This window comes from Pseudorca crassidens, chromosome 13 (genome assembly GCF_039906515.1).
Source record: "Pseudorca crassidens isolate mPseCra1 chromosome 13, mPseCra1.hap1, whole genome shotgun sequence".
In the NCBI taxonomy this organism is placed as follows: Eukaryota; Metazoa; Chordata; class Mammalia; order Artiodactyla; family Delphinidae; genus Pseudorca; species Pseudorca crassidens.
The window spans coordinates 48,374,833-48,394,169 of NC_090308.1; the positions used below are offsets into that span (position 1 = coordinate 48,374,833).

Sequence of the window (19,337 nt, forward strand, 5' to 3'; positions counted from 1 at the left end):
TATGGATAGAGTATATGCTGTACATAGTATTTTAAATGTTTTCTTTAAAAGTGATTCTTTCTCTGTTGAGAAAGTTTGAAAATAGTTGAAGATAGTTGAAAATTTAAGGAAAAAAAGAAATGTGGGGCGGGGGTAGGGGGAAAAGCCTATAATCCCACTTCCGAGAGATGGCCACGGTTGTATCTTGCCAACCTGATCATCCTGAGTGAGAAGAGTGGATTGCACCTTCCAGTAGTTATCGTCATCTTAAACTTTTATTCATTCATGAGAGATCTATCCAGCATCTAGTATGTGCCAGGTTCTTTTCTAGGTGCTGAGGATGTGCAGTAAGTCAAGTTTCTCTGAGTATAATAAAGAAAAGCAAAATAGGATGAGGGATGGAGAATGACTGTGTATGGAGGGGGAACACACATGTGAACTATTTTATTTTATCTAAGGTGACTGAGGATGGTGTGCCTCTCAGAGAAGGTGATATTTGATCAGAAACCTGGAGGGAGGAAGCCATGGAGACAGCTGAAAGATATGATGAGTCTTATGTTCAGGATTGGTCCAGTTTAAGTAGTCTTGTTTTTTTTTTCCCACTGTGGTAGATTAGTAGTTTCCAATTTCTAGTGTGCATAAATCCCCCGAGGAGCTTGTTTTTAAAATTCAATTTCTTAGTGAGAAACAGTGCCATAAACTACTGAAACGACTTTCACATTCCTGTATTTTGGCAAACTCCATCCCCTAGAATACCTCTTGCACCCAGAAGTGCTCTTCTCTTTCCCCCCAAAATGGAAAACCTGTATTTTCATTCTCAATATGGAAAATGTGGTCACTATGACAATACTTTAAAATACTTTGTTTTAAATCGATTTAATAATTATTAAGCAATAGTATCTCAACATTTAGATCAAGGCATTTTAAGTTTTGCATATTGTTTGAAATTTAACTTAAGCTAACCAGTGACTTCCTTTTATAGTAACGCTTCACTTTGGTGAATCAAATGTTTTAATGTATTGACGTTTCCAGCTGATTGATATATACGACTGATACACATCAGTTAAAACTGCTTAAGACAAGGAGGTCTCTGCCAATTTGAGGGAGCTTCATCCACACCCTTTTTGTTTGTGTTTTTAAGTAGCTTGCAGTTATATTTGTTGAGTTGATGGCAGCTGTCTTTGAGCGGTGAAGATTTAGGGAAACCCTAGAACCTTCAGGTTCTACGGTGGTTAAGCCCCAGCGGCAATGTGGAAGACAGGAAAGTGGCTGATGGGGATTTCTAGAAATAGAGTACTAACCCTTAGCCACAAATTTTTCCCCTCTAATAACACTTCTCTCCAAATGGTAATGTCACAATACAAAATTTTTAAGTCCCATTAATTCATCCAACAAATATCGTCTACAATAGTAATTAAGGTGGCAAGGTGACATTGGTTGCCTTAGTAGAGGCACCACCAAATCTCAGTAACTTCACATCATAGACATTTATTTCTTGCTCATAGAAAGTTCGATGTGGGTGTACCTCGTTGGTGGCTGTGGGAGTGGTGAAGGGGGTGTTCGGCTCCATGGAATCATTCAGGGACTCGGGTTGACAGAGGTGCTGCCACTCCTCACACATGAGCTCCAAGGTCACCTGGGTCTCAACACCCAGCTGGCAGACAGAGGAGGAGAGAAAAGATCGACTGTGGGAGGTCTCTGAGAACCACTGCAGGAAATAGAACATGTCAGGGACGACAGCAGAAACCATCTGGGAGGGTCTCATTCCAAAGTGTCTCTCCCCAAATAGCTTTTCTTATTTGGTAATTTGAAATCTCCAAGGCTGCAGGGAGGCACAATAAAACTTTCCTCTAAATTTCATAAAGATGGAAAGCTTTTGCAGACCATGTGTCGAGTTTACAAAATAAAACTCTTCATTGTTCTGAAAAATACTGGAGAATTAGAAAGTTTTAAGTAATAATTTTAAGGATTTTCTATTTTTCTTTTAAAAATATTACTTGATGACAAAATGATGGTCTATTTTGCTAATATATATTTTTTCAGGATTACCATGTTTGGTGTGTGGTGGCAACTATGGCTGGAAAATTTTCCATAGGGGCAGCGTTTGGCCTTATATACCTTTATACAGCAGAGCTGTATCCAACCATTGTAAGGTAAGAGTTACTTATTTTTCTGTTGTTTTCTTGGTATCTTTCACTTATGTGTCATTTGATTACATCTGGCCTTTGAGTATAAATGCTTTCTTTCCGTAGAAGTTACTAGAGCTCCGAGCTATGGGAGGGTTACATGATGACGCTAATTCTGAATCTGAGGCTTTGTCTATACGTCATTAGCAAGGATATTAGAGAACTTGTTTTGAAATAACACTCTTATTATCCTAAAACCATTTTAAGTCTCAAATACAGTCGACTTACATGGACTCAAGGCTAATTTTCTCAGGTTGTATCTCTTGATGTCCTGATGTTAGTTGTGTTAGTTTGTCGGGGCTGCCATAACAAAGCACCACAGACTGAAGGGCTCAAACAACAGAAGTGAATTTTCTCACAGTTGTGGAGCCTAGAAGGCTGAGATCAAGCTGTGTGGCAGGTTTGGTTTCTCCTGGGGCCTTTCTCCTCGGCTTAATAAGAGATACTTATTCCTGTTGAAGGCACATTCTTTGCTTCCTACTAGACATTCTATAAGGTTTAAATAACTTTTAAAGGAAAGCACGTTAAGATATTGCTTGACTTTAAAAAATTGAAATAGGATGTTCCATAGATATAAATCTTTCGGTTTCCCAAATCCCCACTCCATACCCCAAATAAACTCCTGCTCTACAAGACTGATGTCATCCGCAATATTAGACTCAATGAGCGTATGTAAGGGCCTCATCTGCATAGCTGATGCTGATTGGTTTCCCTGCTTTTTTGGTGTTGAATTGTGTTGAATTATCTGCATGTTTGTTCACACTGCTGTTTCACAGAATGAGAATATAAATCATGAATGATTCTTAAAAAATCAAAGTAAAATTATTTCCAAGTATATTAAGCTAAGTTAAGTTTTACTATTTATTCTCTGCTAGAAGGGTGGACAGGGGCTCTGGGCAGCTGTTCCCTCACTCTCTGCAACCTGTGCCTTTCTCGTCTTCTGTTCTTGCTGCTGTCTGAATCCTCTCTGCGTTTCCAGGTCGCTGGCTGTGGGGAGTGGCAGCACGGTGGGCCGTGTGGGGAGCATCGCGGCCCCATTCTGCATTTACCTCTCCAGCGTTTGGATCTTCATGCCACAGGTGTTCATCAGTTGATAGAACTTTACTGAGATAGCAGCGAGGCAGAAGAGCTGACTGCCTCCTTTGTTTTTATTTATTGGAAGCCAATTTATAATTTGGTTATGGGGGTTTATAGAAACCTAATTAACAGCTCACCAGCTGGTAAGTAGGGTGGTGGGTTGCTGTTTTTCTTGTTCGTTGATTGCCTTCTCCCCCTCTTCCCCATCCCGCCCCGCCTCCGGCCGTGAGCTGTTAATCAATCGCAGCTCTGCCAGCCAGAGCAGGGCCTCTGCTCAGCACATCGTGAAGCCGGGACTGCGCAGGGAGAGCTCTGGTCTCTGGTCTCTCAGCCTGCGCCCCTCTGTCTGGATCCGCAGGCTGCCTCCCACCCCCAGCGCTTGCCTCTGTGTTCCCACCGTGTGACGGCTGGTCAAGGCCAGTTTTGGAGGCTGCTGCTCCCGGAAGGACCCAGTGGTGTCTGGCGGAGAGGTGTAGGGATCTGTGGTTTCCAGCTTCCCCGAAACTTGAGGGGCTCTTCACAGGCAAGGCTGCCTGCGTGCTTCCTCCTGGCTCCGGCAGTGTGAGCTGTCCTCCTGGTTATGAAGTGTGCGAGGGGTTCTGTGCAGTTTGCACGTGTCCTCGTGGCCGGGCTGAGAGTTTGGGAAACCACGCGGACCACTGTTACACACCCGGGTCAGGAAGAGGATGGGGGGAGGGGAGGGGGCAGGGAGATGTGGACAGTGCGGAATGTGGGGGGTGGCCTGAGAGGCTGCACCACCAAGGGGAGAGCCCTGGGTGTGCCGGCCCTCCCTCCCCCTCCAGGCTCCCTCTCCGGGACTTCTTGGTCCTCGTTCTCTCTAGGCTGTTCCCTCTGGGGCTCCTCCTGTGCTCCTGTCTTCTTCTGATTGCTTCATTCTCCAAGAGCCATTCTGGCTGTCTTTCTCAGTCCCTGCGCGGGTGACCTCTCCTGATTCTGACTTCTCTTCCAAGCAGCAGACCCACTAGCCCGATGGATAGTCTCCCTGGGTGACTAAACAGCTTCACCGTTTCCCAAACCCAGCCGGCCGGTGACTTGCATTTTCTCCACCCGTCTCCGCTCTGCGGTAGGAGTCCGTGGCCTGCAGCGTGACCCTTGAGCACCAACTTTTTATTCTCCCACCCCCTCCAACCCACGACACCGAGTCCTCTCCTTCTCTCTCACAAGCAGCCTACTCACCTACTCCCGTCCAGCCCCTCATCACCGCCTGCCTCTCTGGTTCCTTCCCTGCACACGCCCCTGGCCCCATCAGAGTAGTTTGCCGAACCGGAGCTCTGGTCCAACTGCCCCTCACCTTCAGAGCAAAACCCAAACTCTGCCTGATACTCATGGCCTTTCCAGATTGACCCCCTGCCCATGTTCCCTATTTTGTTTTGTTTCCTCACACACTTCCCCCTCCTCTCCACACCCTGTTCTCATTCATCCCCACCGGCGTCCTCTGCTCGAACATCCCCTCTGCAGAGAATGCTCCTCCCCCAACAAACTTCATGTATCTTTTTTTTTTTAAGAGAATGGGACCAGTTTTATACATTCTGTAGCCATGAAAGTAATGTTAAAACCAGAAAAGCAGATGAGGCTTATTGACTAAATCAGGACCACCTGTGGAGGAGAGAAGGGGAGGCTTCTGGGGTACAAGCAATGTTTTCTTGTGGGTGATCAAGACCATGATGTGTTTGCTTTATAATTATTTCTTAAACTGCATTTGTTTTATGCATTTAAAAGAATTATGTCATTTTATGGTAGATAGGTAGATAGATATAGACTTTTTTTTTTTTTCCTTTTTGAGAGGTAAATCCAAGAACTTTTAGGATCCAGGTTGCCTCAGAAGCTTGCACTCCATCTGGGTCAGAGCCCTGAGGGCTCCCAGGACCGTAAGATGCGTTAAGGCAGTGACTTCTTCCCAGTATGTCTATGAAGTTCCTTTCACAGGGTCTTCCTGGGCTTCGTGGAGAGCAACGGCCTCACCAGGTTCTTCTGGATGAGGATGTCCTGGAGCTCTAGTGGCTGTGACTTGCATTGCTGGGGAAATGAGACCAGAGCAGGACCCGCTTGCCTCATTCCTAGTTCATCCTGCTGCACTGCCTCTGCCGGACGACTACTGGAAGGCCCAAAGCTCTAGGGGTTTAGATGAGGCAGCTAAACCTCTTTTAAGACCAGAGCAAACACCACTTCTTTAAGAAGCCCACCCAGATCCAGTGATGCAACCTCTCCCTTTCCCAGGTCTGCATAGCATTTCGTGTGTACCCTTTCCACAGCCCGCTGTCACAGTCTGGCTCTAATATTCACATGTATGTCTTTGTCCCCCAGTTAAATTGTTGAACTCTTGCAGGATAGGGCATTTTGTGTACCCACAACTGAGTCCACTGGAGCATTTCTCTCACCTTGCGTGCCATTCATGCTATAATTTACTTAATATTTTAAATCAAATAGAATGGCTTTTAAAATTTAGCTTTGCCCTAAACTACAATAACAGTGAAATCATGGGTGTTATACTAGTTACATGTTTTTCTAAAATACACTAACAGTCTCATAAGTAGTAAAACAAATTGTTTGAGACGTCCTTTAAAAAAAAAAAAAAAAAAAAAAAAATCACCTGGCATACACAGGTGGTATGCGTCTGCTCTTTGGGAATCATTGTCTCAGCATGGTTCTCTCTCGTGCCCCAGTAACAGGCACTCAGTCAAGTTTGCTTAATTGGGGGCGTAGGGTCTGGCCTACACAGGAAGGAGTTTTGGAGAATCCACCACTCTTTTTAGGTCACAGACTTTTCCAGAAGCATCTCCTTTGTGCTAGCCCTTTATGTTCTTTGTTAAATAAATAAAAGATAAAAATGGAAAAGATGTTTTTAAAAATAAGCTAAGACACACAGAAGAAGATAGACAAATCTATAAAAGGAAACTGCTGTAAAATCACTAAAACCAAATAAAGATTTTTTTTTAAAGGACATCCATAACGGTTCATTATGGACTACAGAGTTAAAAGGGGTTTTTAAATTTTATTTAACAGGTACTTAAATAGTGCTTGTTATGTAACAAGCTCCATTTGTTTGTTTTTTGCGGTATGCGGGCCTCTCACTGTTGTGGCCTCTCCCGTTGCGGAGCACAGGCTCCAGACGCGCAGGCTTAGCGGCCATGGCTCACGGGCCCAGCCGCTCCGCGGCATGTGGGATCTTCCCGGACCAGGGCACGAACCCGTGTCTCCTGCATCGGCAGGCGGACTCTCAACCACTGCGCCACCAGGGAAGCCCACAAGCTCTATTTTAAGTGCTTTACAAGAAGTAGTCTTCACAGAATGCAGGTACTGTTTTTGTTATCCCCATTTAAGTGACAGAACTTGGGTTCAAACCCAAATACCATGCCTTTTGCATAGGTCAAACAAATAAACAACCAGTCCTAAAAGGGATACAGAGAAATAAGTTTTTCCTCCACCCTGACCCTGGTCCCCCCTTCCCCAGGACAACCTCTGTCAGCAGGGTCTTGTGTATATTTGCAAAATTATTCTGTGAAGTTACTTCCTTTGGACGTAGTAGATGTTACTTGTTATTTTTAATGAGTAAAAAAATAAATTATTAAATTTCTCATTAAGCTTATTTATGGGTGTCACACTGCCTAGGGAGCCAGTATTTTCATTTTGAGGAATAGAAATGGTAATCTAGAAGATAAGCTTATATTTTCTCTTTCAAAAAGAAGCACATGAAAATCACTCCTTCTGTTGCTTTTATTATCAACCATCATTTTTTTAGTAATCTAAGGAAAAAAAGTGGACACCTAATTCATATCCTGTTTGTATTCATGAACTCATTTGGCAAAGGTTGAGTGTTGATTTTGAATTAGCCTCCCTGCTAGGTGATAAGCAGCAGAGATGAAAGAAACAGCGTTTGTCCTGAGAGATGTCCAGTCTGGTGCAGAAGGCAGAAGCCCCAGAGAAGAGGGAAATGCTGGGGTTATGGGGTGGTAGGCGAGGGCTACCAACCGAGGCTAGGGCCAGAGGGGAGGTTTCCCAGAGGAGGGGGCTTTAATCTGTGTCTGGAGGAGCCAGTGAGAGTCAGCAAGGTGGAGGGGGAGAGAAGGGAGTTCCACGCCGAGGAAACAGGAAGGCAAAAACTTAGAGGGAAAAGGAACTTGACCAGTTTGAGTTTGGGTGCAAGCATTACTGCTAACACCCAGGGTGGGTTGAGGGAGCCAGGATATATGGGTGAAAGGATGGGCAGGATCTCAAAGGAGAGCAGAACAGAAGAACATTCAGACCTAAAGGTGGGTTGGAGAGGACAGGATGCAAAAGTTGTATCCACAGGACCCATGATGAGTTTGCATATGGTGGAGGGGGGCAGCTGGAAGGATGGGAAGCTTGTTCTCGGGGCTGGAGGGAACCCAAAGGGGGAACAAGGTTGAGGTGGGGAAGGACAGTGCACTTGAATTGTGGGTGATGAATGTGAGGTACCTGCTTGACGGCGGAGGCTGGGGGAGGCATCCAGGAGGCAGGTCTGGAGCTCAGGGGACACCCCCATGGGAGGTACAGATTTGGGAGTCAGCTTATGAAGAGGTGAGGGAGACTGAAGAGCAGAACCCTGGGAACGGTGGCATTTAAAGCCTGATGGGAAGAGGGGTCCAGGGCAGAGACTGAGATGCAACAGCCGGGGAGACAGGGAGGTGACCAGAACCCCAAAGGAGGAGGGCAAGTGAGGAAGGCAGGACAGGACAGCGGCTAAGAAAGAGCAGAACAGGGAAACGTGCATCAGGTTTGGCAGCTGGGAATCTGTGGCCTGGGAAGAGCAGCTTCTGTGGGTGGTGGGAGTGGGCCATGCTGTGGGGAGCAGGATGGAAGGAGAAGCAGTGAGCGCTGTGGAGAGGATGGGCTGGGGGCTGCAGTGGGTGTGGGCTGAGGCAGAGGGCCTCTTTTGCTTGTTTCAAAAGACTCGAGAGTAGTAATGATAGCTACCATTTATTGACTCCTTAACATAAGCCAGTCCCTGTTTTGAGTGCCCTAAATGTGTCACTTAATTTTATCCTTCCAACAGTCCTTTGGGGGCAGGTAGTAGTATTATTTCCATTTTACAGATAAGGAAACTGAGGAGCAGGAAAGTTAAGTCACTTGCCCAGGGTCATACAGGTCGCAAATACAAGTTCCTGGGCAGAGTGGGTACAGAAATTATAAGAGGCTCAAGAACTTCTATTTTTACCGAGGGAAGCTAGCCAGTGGAAAGGAAAGGATCAAACATCAGTGAGAATTGGGATTGACATATAGAGACTACTATATATAAAGTAGATAATCAACAAGGACCTATTGTATAGCACAGGGAACTCTTCTCAATACTCTGTAATGACCCATATGCGAAAAGAATCTAAAAAAGAGGGGATATATGTATAGGTATAACTGATCCACTTTACTGTGCAGCAGAAACCAACACAACATTGTAAATCAACTATACTCCAATACAGATCTTTTAAAAAGTTAGATCCAATTGATGCGTTCCAAAAAAACAAATCAGCGGGTAAGAAGGGAGGTCTACTGATGGAGGAAGACCCCACCCCACCGGCACCCTTCCACCTCCCACCCGCAGGAGGAGGTGAGAGGTGACAAAGGCTCCTCCTTGCCGGAGGCAGGGGCGGGGGTGGGGGGGGAGGGGGTGGGGGAGGAGGGCGAGGGGGCAGGGGGGAGTGGGAAGGGTTGGCGGGAGGGGGAGGTTTTTGGGATGCTTGTAGTGGGGTTGGGGGAGTTGGCCAACGGCCGTGGGAGACCAGGTCTTCTGCTGAGAGTGAGAGAGGAGATGGAGGGTTCTGAGTTTGTTTAGTGCCTGACTATTCTTACCACCAAGTTAAAAAGGTAAATCCAGTCTTGTCTTGGATATTCCATTTGATTCTATTTCTTGTTTAGACTTATTCAGTGTTTTTCACACCCTGGCAGAGGGCTCTTCTGGGGTTTCTACGTCCTTTGCAATGTCACTTTAGATTCTGTTACTGCTTCTAGGCTTACTCATGTATTTCTAGATTTAGGTTGTCAGCGTTCTGCAAACAAAGTAAGGAACCGTCTTCCCGGGTCACGTCTGTTAGTGATGTGGCCTCACAGCGCGTCACAGTTGCACTGTGTCTCAGAGGCTGTAAAAGCATAAGTATGCAGATTTATCAGAAAAACCGTGCCTTAATTTATTTTTATGGGGTCTTCCCGGGCAGTATTTTTTGCTAAAGGGGTTTAAATTATATAAGGACAAAGTTTTTACAGACCATAAAGAGATTTAGTTCTAAAATCCACCCAAAATCTACATAGTGATCAACAGAGAATAGATGTGCAGACTTTAGGTTTTAATGTGATTTGCATTTTTAAAAGCAAACACCTTGGTGCTAGTCTAAAAGTTTGCCTTTTATGTGTCAAAACCTGGAAAGTTAAGAAATACTGAATTTTTACAGGAAATCACTTGGACCCACCCCTCCCCCACAGTAGCAGCTAGTTTCCATTGTCTCTGTTTTGTTTCCCCCTAAATTCTGTAGGTTTTGGTTCATTGAAACATTCATTTGTGCATACATGCATTCATTCATTCCCCACCATTTATTGGATGCTGATAGCATGTCAATTTTTGGGGCCGGGGCAGGGTTGACTAAGACAGTCCCTGGCCGTCAAGTCCAAATCCAAGACTCTGGGTTTCCCCATGAGACTCTGGAGTCTGGGAAGACAGGGCAGAGACTTTTTTTCCCCTGTGTAGCTCCTAGGACAGTGCCTACATGAGTAATAATGCAGGTAGTAACTGGGATTTATTTAGTAGGTGGTTAATGAGTGATCAGATTAAGCCTAGTCAACAAATTAAAGAACCCCTGGACCAGCATAAGTAACCAAAAGGTCTCACTAAGGAATAAATGACAACTGTTTGGTCAAATTCAGTTCTGTTGCCCTCTGAAAAAGGTTCAGAAATGACTATTCTCTGAAGGATACCCTTCTTTCTCGATGTGTCACTTATTCCTTTTTTAATTCCTTCTAGCTGCTTGTTGGGACTTCAGCCTTCGTGAGTGGAGTGCTAACGTTCATGCTTCCAGAAACCCTCGGGAAGCCTCTGACAACTACTTGGGAGGAGACTGAAAAAGAGAGCAGTTCAGGCAAATTACTTTCCACAACCGATAATACTGCGTTAGAAAATATCACAGTGGTTAACTCTGAGGATTCCGGTCTTAATAAATAAATGTGCCAGACGTGCTGTGTAGCACCTGAAATATTGTTTAATGCTTTTGTATTAGAGGAACATTATTCTCATCTCCTGCATGTCACGTGTATGTGTCTTTTTTTTTTTTAATTTTGTAAGAAAGTTTTGAAACAATGGCTTGGTAAAAGTAGGAGAAATAAAAAGCAAGATGAGAATTCGCATTTTTTTTACACTGCTTTCTTATTGCCACAAAATATTTTTCCGTATTTGTTCTTCTGTGTCACTGATTCTTGCAGCCCTGAGGGACTGCTACACACTCCCTTCAGTATCAGGATCCCCTCCCCCCAACACCGGGACTGTCGACTGGGAAGAGGAGGGGGCATGTGAAAGTGTGTTTCTTTTGACAAAGCCGCTCGAAGATTCTATTTCTGATATTCCTTCCTCTCTTAGGAGAATCATAGCTCTAAATTCAAGTTTTCAAGTCATTCAGAAATGCCCCATCAAAAAACACTTGTCTAACCATAAAAATTATAGCTACACAAAAAGATATCTTGCTTTCCAGCACCCTGAAGGAAGAGGGCTTGAATATGCAGACACATGTGTTTGTGTTTGGCCCAGTTAAGGGACACACATCTGCTAGGGGCCAGGAGTGAGTTTTCTAGCCTGACAGTCTGATTTTTCCTAAATTTACCAAATTCTCTCCATAAGTCTCATTCCCTGTACATAGAAGCTGTGGCATTTTAGTGTATTGCAAACTTTTTTTTTAAAAAAAAGGGAACTTGATTTTTATTTATTTATTTATGTCTGTGTTGGGTCTTCATTGCTGCGCAGGCTTTCTTTAGTTGCAGCAAGCAGGGGACTACTCTTTGTTTTGTGCAAACTTGTTATTGCAGTGGCTTCTCTTGTTGCAGAGCACGGGTTCTAGGCACATGGGCTTCAGTTGTTGTGGCTCGCAGGCTGTAGAGTGCAGGATCGGTAGTTGTGGTGCACTGGCTTAGTTGCTCTGAGGAATGTGGGATCTTCCCGGACCAGGGCTTGAACCCGTATCCCCTGCATTCGCAGGCGGATTCTTAATCACCGCACCACCAGGGAAGTCCGCAAATATTTTAAGTTTGTAGATCATCTAGGAAATTGACATCTGGATCTGTTCCCAATATTAAAAAAACTTTTTAAGTATTCTTGCCTTTTAAACATAATTTATAGAAAGATTTACTTTTGTAAAGTAATAAACTTTGTTTCCTCAACTTCACTTTTTTTTTTGCGGTACGCGGGCCTCTCACTGTTGTGGCCTCTCCCGTTGCGGAGCACAGGCTCCGGACGCGCAGGCTCCGGACGCGCAGGCTCAGTGGCCATGGCTCACGGGCCCAGCCGCTCCGCGGCATGTGGGATCTTCCCAGACCGGGGCACGAACCCATGTGCCCTGCATCGGCAGGCGGACTCAACCACTGCGCCACCAGGGAAGCCCTCAACTTCACTTTTATCTCGCAAAAATAGATTAAGTTTCTGAACATTTCAGCTGCAAAATTATGGCATAACCTTATCTGTTAGAGGAGTTTGCATTCTACATAAGTTTCCCATAGGTTTTGGGTATTTTCTTCACTTGGTTTCACCAGAAGTTCATTATTTTTTCCTTTGCTCTTGAAATTTAGCTGTTGGATATGTCTTATGTCCAGTACATTAGAATTGATGAAGCGTTAGTGTTATCTGCAGAGGCAAGTAAAAGATTAAGACAATCGTAGAGATACTGTTGTTTAAAAAGCATTGCTGGGCTAAAAAGCATTGCTTGGGTCTTGATTTGTGACCCAAGATATGATCTATCCTGGATAATGTTCCATGAGCACTTGAGAAGAAAGTATATTCTGTTGTTTTTGGATGGAATGTCCTATAAATATCAATTAAGTGCATCTTGTTTAATGTATCATTTAAAGAAATGTGTTTCCTTATTTATTGTGTTTCCTTATTTATTTTCATTTTGGACGATCTGTCCATTGGTGAACGTGGGGTGTTAAAGTCCCCTACTATGATTGTGTTACTGTCAGTTTCCCCTTTTATGGCTGTTAGTGTTTGCCTTATATATTGAGGTGCTCCTATGTGGGGTCCATAAATATTTAGAATTATTGTATCTTCTGCTTGGATTGATCCCTTGATCATTATGTAGTGTCCTTCTTTGTCTCTTTTAATAGTCTTTATTTTAAAGTCTATTTTGTCTGATATGAGAATTGCTACTCCAGCTTTCTTTTGATTTCCATTTGCATGGAATATCTTTTTCCATCCCCTCACTTTCAGTCTCTATGTATCCCTAGGTCTGAAGTGGGTCTCTTGTAGACAGCATATATATGGGTCTTATTTTTGTATCCATTCAGCCAGTCTATGTATTTTGGTTGGAGCATTTAATCCATTTACATTTAAGGTAAATACTGATATGTATGTTCCTATTACCATTTTGTTAATTGTTTTGGGTTTGTTATTGTAGGTCTTTTCCTTTTCTTGTTTTTCCTGCCTAGAGAAGTTTCTTTAGCATTTGTTGTAAAGCTGGTTTGGTGGTGCTGAATTCCCTTAGCTTTTGCTTATCTGTAAAGGTTTTAATTTCTCCATCGAATCTGAATGAGATCCTTGCTGGGTAAAGTAATCTTGGTTGTAGGTTTTTCCTTTTCATCATTCTAAATATGTCCTGCCACTCCCTTCTGGCTTGCAGAGTTTCACTGAAAGATCAGCTGTTAACCTTATGGGGATTCCCTTATATGTTATTTGTTGTTTTTTCCTTGCTGCTTTTAATAATTTTTCTTGGTGTTTAATTTTTGATAGTTGGATTAATATGTGTCTTGGCGTGTTTCCCCTTGGATTTATCCTGTATGGGACTCTCTGTGCTTCCTGGACTTGATTATCTATTTCCTTTCCCATTCTAGGGAAGTTTTCAACTATAATCTCTCAAATATTTTCTCAGTCCCTTTCTTTTTCTTTTCTTCTTCTGGGACTCCTATAATTCGAATGTTGGTGCAGTTAATGTTGTCCCAGAGGTCTTTGAGACTGTCCTCAATTCTTTTCATTCTTTTTTCTTTATTCTGCTCTTCAGTAGTTATTTCCACTATTTTATCTTCCAGGTCACTTATCCACTCTTCTGCCTCAGTTATTCTGCTATTGATTTCTTCTAGAGAATTTTTAATTTCAGTTATTGTGTTGTTCATCATTGTTTGTTTGCTCTTTAGTTCTTCTAGGTCCTTGTTAAACGTTTCTTGTATTTTCTCCATTCTATTTCCAAGATTTTGGATCATCTTTACTATAATTAGTCTAAATTCTTTTTCAGGTAGACTGCCTATTTCCTCTTCATTTGTTTGGTCTGGTGGGTTTTTACCTTGCTCCTTCATCTGCTGTGTGTTTTTCTGTCTTCTCATTTTGCTTAACTTACTGTGTTTGGGGTCTCCTTTTCTCAGTCTGCAGGTTTGTAGTTCCTGTTGTTTTTGGTGTCTGCCCCCAGTGGCTAAGGTTGGTTCAGTGGGTTGTGTAGGCTTCCTGGCAGAGGGGACTAGTGCCTGTGTTCTGGTGGATGAGGCTGGATCTCGTCTCTCTGGTGGGCAGGTCCACATCCGGTGGTGTGTTTTGGGGTGTCTGTGACCTTATTATGATTTTAGGCAGCCTCTCTGATAATGGGTGGTGTTGTGTTCTGTCTTGCTAGTTGTTTGGCATAGGGTGTCCAGCACTGTAGGTTGCTGGTCATGGAGTGGAGCTAGGTCTTGGTGTGGAGATGGAGATCTCTGTGTGATTTTCACCGTTTGATATTAGTTGGAGCTGGGAGGTCTCTGGTGGACCAATGTCTTGAATTTGGCTCTCCCACCTCAGAGGCACAGGCCTAACACCCAGCCGGAGAACCAAGACCCTGTCATCCACACGGCTCAGAATAAAAGGGAGAAAGTAAGAAAGAAGGAAAAAAAGAAAGGAAGGAAGGAAGAAAGGGAGGAAGGAAGGAAGGAAGAAAGAAAGCAAACTTAGAAAACAAATCCAGCAATGATAACAAGTGCTAAAAACTATACTAAAAAAGAAAAAAAAAGGACAGACAGAACCCTAGGACAAATGGTAAAAGCAAAGCTATACAGACAAAATCACACACAGAAGCATACACATACACACTCACAAAAAGAGGAAAAGGAAAAAAAAATTATATATATCGTTGCTTCCAAAGCCTACTGCCTCAATTCGGGATGATTTGTTGTCTATTCAGGTATTCCACGGATGCAGGGTACATCAAGTTGACTGTGGAGATTTAATCCGCTGCTCCTGAGGCTGCTGGGATAGATTTCCCTTTCTCTTCTTTGTTCTCACAGCTCACAGGGGCTCAGCTTTGGATTTGGCCCCGCCTCTGCGTGTAGGTCGCCTGAGGGCTTCTGTTCCCGTCCGGACAGGATGGGGTTAAAGGAGCCGCTGATTCGGGAGCTCTGGCCGCGGGGAGGGAGGGGTACGGAATGCGGGGCGAGCCTGCGGCGGCAGAGGCCGGCGTGACATTTCAACAGCTTGAGGCGCGCCCTGTGTTTTCCCGGGGAAGTTGTCCCTGGATCACAGGACCCTGGCAGTGCCGGACTGCACAGGCTCCCGGAAGGGAGGTGTGGAGAGTGACCTGTGCTCGCACACAGGCTTCTTGGTGGCTGCAGCAGCAGCTTTAGAGTTTCATGCCCGTCTCTGGTGTCCACGCTGATAGCCGCGGCTCGTGCCCGTCTCTGGAGCTCGTTTAGGCGGTTCAGTCCCCTCTCCTCGCGCACTCTGAAACAATGGTCTCATGCCTCTTAGGCAGGTCCAGACTTTTTCCCAGACTCCCTCCCGGCTAGCCGTGGTGCACTAGCCCCATTCAGGCTGTGTTCACGCTGCCAACCCCAGTCCTCTCCCTGGGATCCGACCTCTGAAGCCCGAGCCTCAGCTCCCAGCCCCCGCCCGCCGCGGCGGGTGGGCAGAGAAGCCTCTCGGGCTGGTGAGTGCCGGTAGGCACCGATCCTCTGTGCGGGAATCTCCCCGCTTTGCCCTCCGCACCCCCGTTGTTGTGCTCTTCTCCGCGGCTCCGAAGATTCCCCCCTCCGCCACCCACAGTCTCCTCCAGTGAAGGGGCTTCCTAGTGTGTGGAAACCTTTCATCCTTCATGGCTCCCTCCCACTGGTGCAGGTCTCATCCCTAGTCTTTTGTCTCTGTTTTTTCTTTTGCCCCTGTTTTTTCTTTTGCCCTACCCAGGTACGTGGGGAGTTTCTTGCCTGTTGGGAGGTCTGAGGTCTTTTGCCAGCGTTCAGTAGGTGTTCTGTAGGAGTTGTTCCACATGTAGATGTATTTCTGATGTATTTGTGGGGAGGAAGGTGATCTCCGCGTCTTACTCTTCCGCCATCTTGAAGGTCTCCTCCTTTTAGCCATTATTGTGGTTTATCTCTACATTTACTTGGATCGTCTTTAATGTCTTTCAATGAAGTATAATTTTCTCCATAAATCATGCACATTTCTTGTATTTTTCCTAGGTAACTATTTTTATTACAATTAGAGATGTTAAGTTTCTAATATATTTTCTACTGTTTATTTTGGGCATAAAGGAGGGTGCTTGATTTTTCTATGTTGCTCCTATATCCAGCAACCTTGATAAAGAGTGTTTTTAACTCAAAAGGAAAAAAAACCCACTTTATTGGGAGAAAAATTGGGCTTTACAGCATAACAATTCACAGATATGTCATACAGGAAACCAAACATACTTTGTTCCTCTAGCATTTCTTAGTATGCACAGCTTTCTGATTTTATACTTGAAAAACAGTGATGTTGTATATCTATAATAGTTGGAAGCTAGTCATACGTAGCACATCAAACCCGTCTCTGGTTGTAAACATTTCAAGGAGTGCTTTACCACCACATTGGAAAGCTCAGAAAACAACCCACATACAAGTAGGTAAACTTCAGGCAGATGACCTTGTTACCAGTTCTGTTTAACTGTGGACCATACATCAACTTGACCTCAACAGGCAATGAAGTGTGAGGGGCAGTGGAAGCACGTGGATTCAAACAAACAAACAAAAAACCTGGCTATCAGCCTTCTCACTTGGGCAAATCAACCTCTCTTTACCTCAGTCTCCTCATTTGAAAATTCAGGATCATAATAAAATGTCGCTCACAGGACTGAAAAGATGAGATACTATATCTACATCATTTAGTGCCACCCTGCACAACCCAGATACTGTACCATGCTGTTTCTCCATGCACTTTATACGATTCCACCATGCAGTCAAGGAGAGTGTGGCAGCCGTCCTGTCCAGTCTTGGTCTTGGCCAGCTGGCATTTGGAGCCCATCATGCTGTCTCTGTCCAATTTGATTGTGTCCTACAACATATGTTTCTCCCTTGAGGACTCTGCAATTTAGATTGTTCCGGTGATAGTTTTGGCCCATAATAGCTGCAGGGAAGACTTACTGTGAAGCTAATGAGGCACAAACTTCAGACTCACTTCCCTCACTTGCACGGGCTCTTGAGAAAGACCTTAGCAATTGGTTTATTTGGTTATAAATCTTGGTAAATTTTGTAAAAAAAATTTTCAAAAGTAAGATCTATTCACTGCAATCAGTTAAGACCACTACCTCTTTCTACTCTGTTTTCCTTCTGTAAGATATCCCCTGTCAGATGACGTCAAAGTGGTTACAGACATTTTGTTCTTTCATGATTTTGTGTGTGTGTGTATATATATATATATATATATATATACACACACACACACACACAAAAGAGGGCTTAAACCTGTATAACTTCAGATCCCATAAAAACTGAATCTGTCCTCCTCCCCCCACCCCCTGAATCTCTGTTAATAGCTATGTTGTTAGGTATAAGTTCATATTAAAAATATACTCTCCGAACATATTCAATTGAACAGTCAGTTCTGAGGGGCTGACCTGTCCCCTTTTGATCACTCCTATCAAATACTTACCACATACTCAATACAAAGGGTTCATTCTGTAAAATGGCATTATGCGAAGGGGGTACATAAATTCTTGTGGTGGTGAAGAGGAATATTTTCTTGTTTAAGATTGTGAATTCTGACTGCGGAAACCAGTCTGTGGTATCTCCCCACAACAGAGTGTCTGGGAGTTGTTGGTGTTCATGTCTTATCTGAATTTGCCAAGGGTCAGTAATGGCTGCTCATTTTATCTCTGAAGCCCACACTGTACCAGTATATACTGACAGCTTCTTGTTCCCTAAGTAACTTCATCTTCTTCCTTCATTCCCTGCCTCTCCTGTGCCCACCTATCCCATCAGGGACCAAACGTTAGAGATTTTCTTGGATGTACAGGTAAGTCTTTTTTTTTTTTTAATATTTATTTATTTATTTGGCTGTGTAGCTGTGGCATGTGGGATCTATGGTTGAGGTGTGCGGGCTCCAGAGCATGCAGGCTCAGTAGTTGTGGTGCGTGGGCTTAGTTGCCCCGTGGCATGTGGGATCTTAGTTCCCTGACCAGGGATCAAACATGCGTCCCCTGCATTGGAAGGTGGATTCTTAACCACTGGACCACCAGGGAAGTCCCTGTACAGGTAAGTCTTAAAAGTCTTATTTTATAAGGAAGAAAGTGTTCAATTATAGACTCTGCTCTACTTTTGTGTCCCAAGTCGGAGCTAAGCCAATGTATCACAGACTCGAATCTCCCTGAACTCACCCCTCCCATGCTTCCCTGCCCCAACCTGCAGCCATACACTGCTGAATCCCTGGTCCCATGAGCCTTGCTTCCTCAATAACCTCTGAAGAGGCTATTCAAGTTCCATTGGCTTGAGGCCCTTGATGTACTGGCAAACTAACACACCAGCAAGGCTAACATGTCTCGAGCCATTGACGCCCATGGAGAGCAGAGCAGGAGGGGCTGGTGGGCAGGGAGGACCCCAACACACTGCACAGGTGAGCCTCTGGGGACCTCCAGAGCCCAAAGTAAAAAGTTCCTGAAAAATTGTTGGAGAGGAGTGTGAAGCTGAGCTCACCTGCAGTCTCAGGGAGATCACATCAACTCCTGGACTTCAGCACCTTGGCAACCACAAGTCTGTTCTCTATGTCTGTGAGTCTATTTCTGTTTCTTAGATAAGTTCATTTGTGTCACATTTTAGGTTCCACATATAAGTGGTTTCATATGGTATTTGTCTTTCTCTTTCTGACTTACTTCGCTTAGTATGATAATCTCTAGGACCATCCATGTTGCTGCAAATGGTGCTATTTCATTCTTTTTTATGGCTGAGTAATATTCCATTGTGTATATATACCACATCTTTATCCATTCATCTGTCGATGGGCATTTAGGTTGCTTCCATGACCTGGCTATTGTAAATAGTGCTGCTATGAACATGGGCGTGCATGCATCTTTTCAAATTATAGTTTTGTCTGGGTATATGCCCAGGAGTGGGATTGCTGAATCATATGGTAATTCTATTTTTAGTTTTCTGAGGAACCTCCATACCGTTCTCCATAGTGGCTGTACCAGTTTACATTCCCACCAACAGTGTAAAAGGGTTCTTCTTTTTCCACACCCTCTCCAGCATTTGTTATTTGTAGAAGGAATTTTACACATCTTAATTCAGCAGGTGCTCACAAAATTAGTTCATTTCCAATTTTCAAATGGGGAAACTGAAACTCAGAAGCAAGGTGACTTGTTCAAAGTAAAACAGACAGGTCTCCTGACACCAAAGTACGTGCTTTAGTTAAGACTTTGAGCCTTGGAATCTAACACTCAGATGAAGCTTTGCCACTTAAGAGCCTTTGGGCCTGTCCTTAGTCTTTTGGAGCCTCAATTTGCTCATCTATAGAGTGGGAATAATAATAACAGTACCTACCTCATAGGGTGATTGTGTTACATGGTATCATGAATGTGTCTGGCACAGGGTTAATGTTAAATACATATTAGTTACAATATTATTATCATTATTCTGATACTTCAAACTGCTTCCCTATAAACAGACTCACTGACT

At 44.1% G+C, this 19,337-nt stretch overlaps 1 protein-coding gene across 1 annotated transcript in view; it reads left to right on the forward strand.

Moving 5' to 3' along the window:
- The window catches only part of SLC22A16 (solute carrier family 22 member 16), a 33,312-nt gene extending 22,721 nt beyond the window's left edge, over positions 1–10,591 (forward strand). Inside the window, exons 6-8 of the mRNA XM_067702950.1 lie at positions 2,023–2,132; positions 3,145–3,244; positions 10,231–10,591. Coding sequence (XP_067559051.1) covers positions 2,023–2,132; positions 3,145–3,244; positions 10,231–10,428 — 408 coding nt within the window. The 3' untranslated portion in view covers positions 10,429–10,591. The remainder of the gene's footprint in view (positions 1–2,022; positions 2,133–3,144; positions 3,245–10,230) is intronic.
- The last annotated feature ends 8,746 nt before the right edge of the window (positions 10,592–19,337 follow it).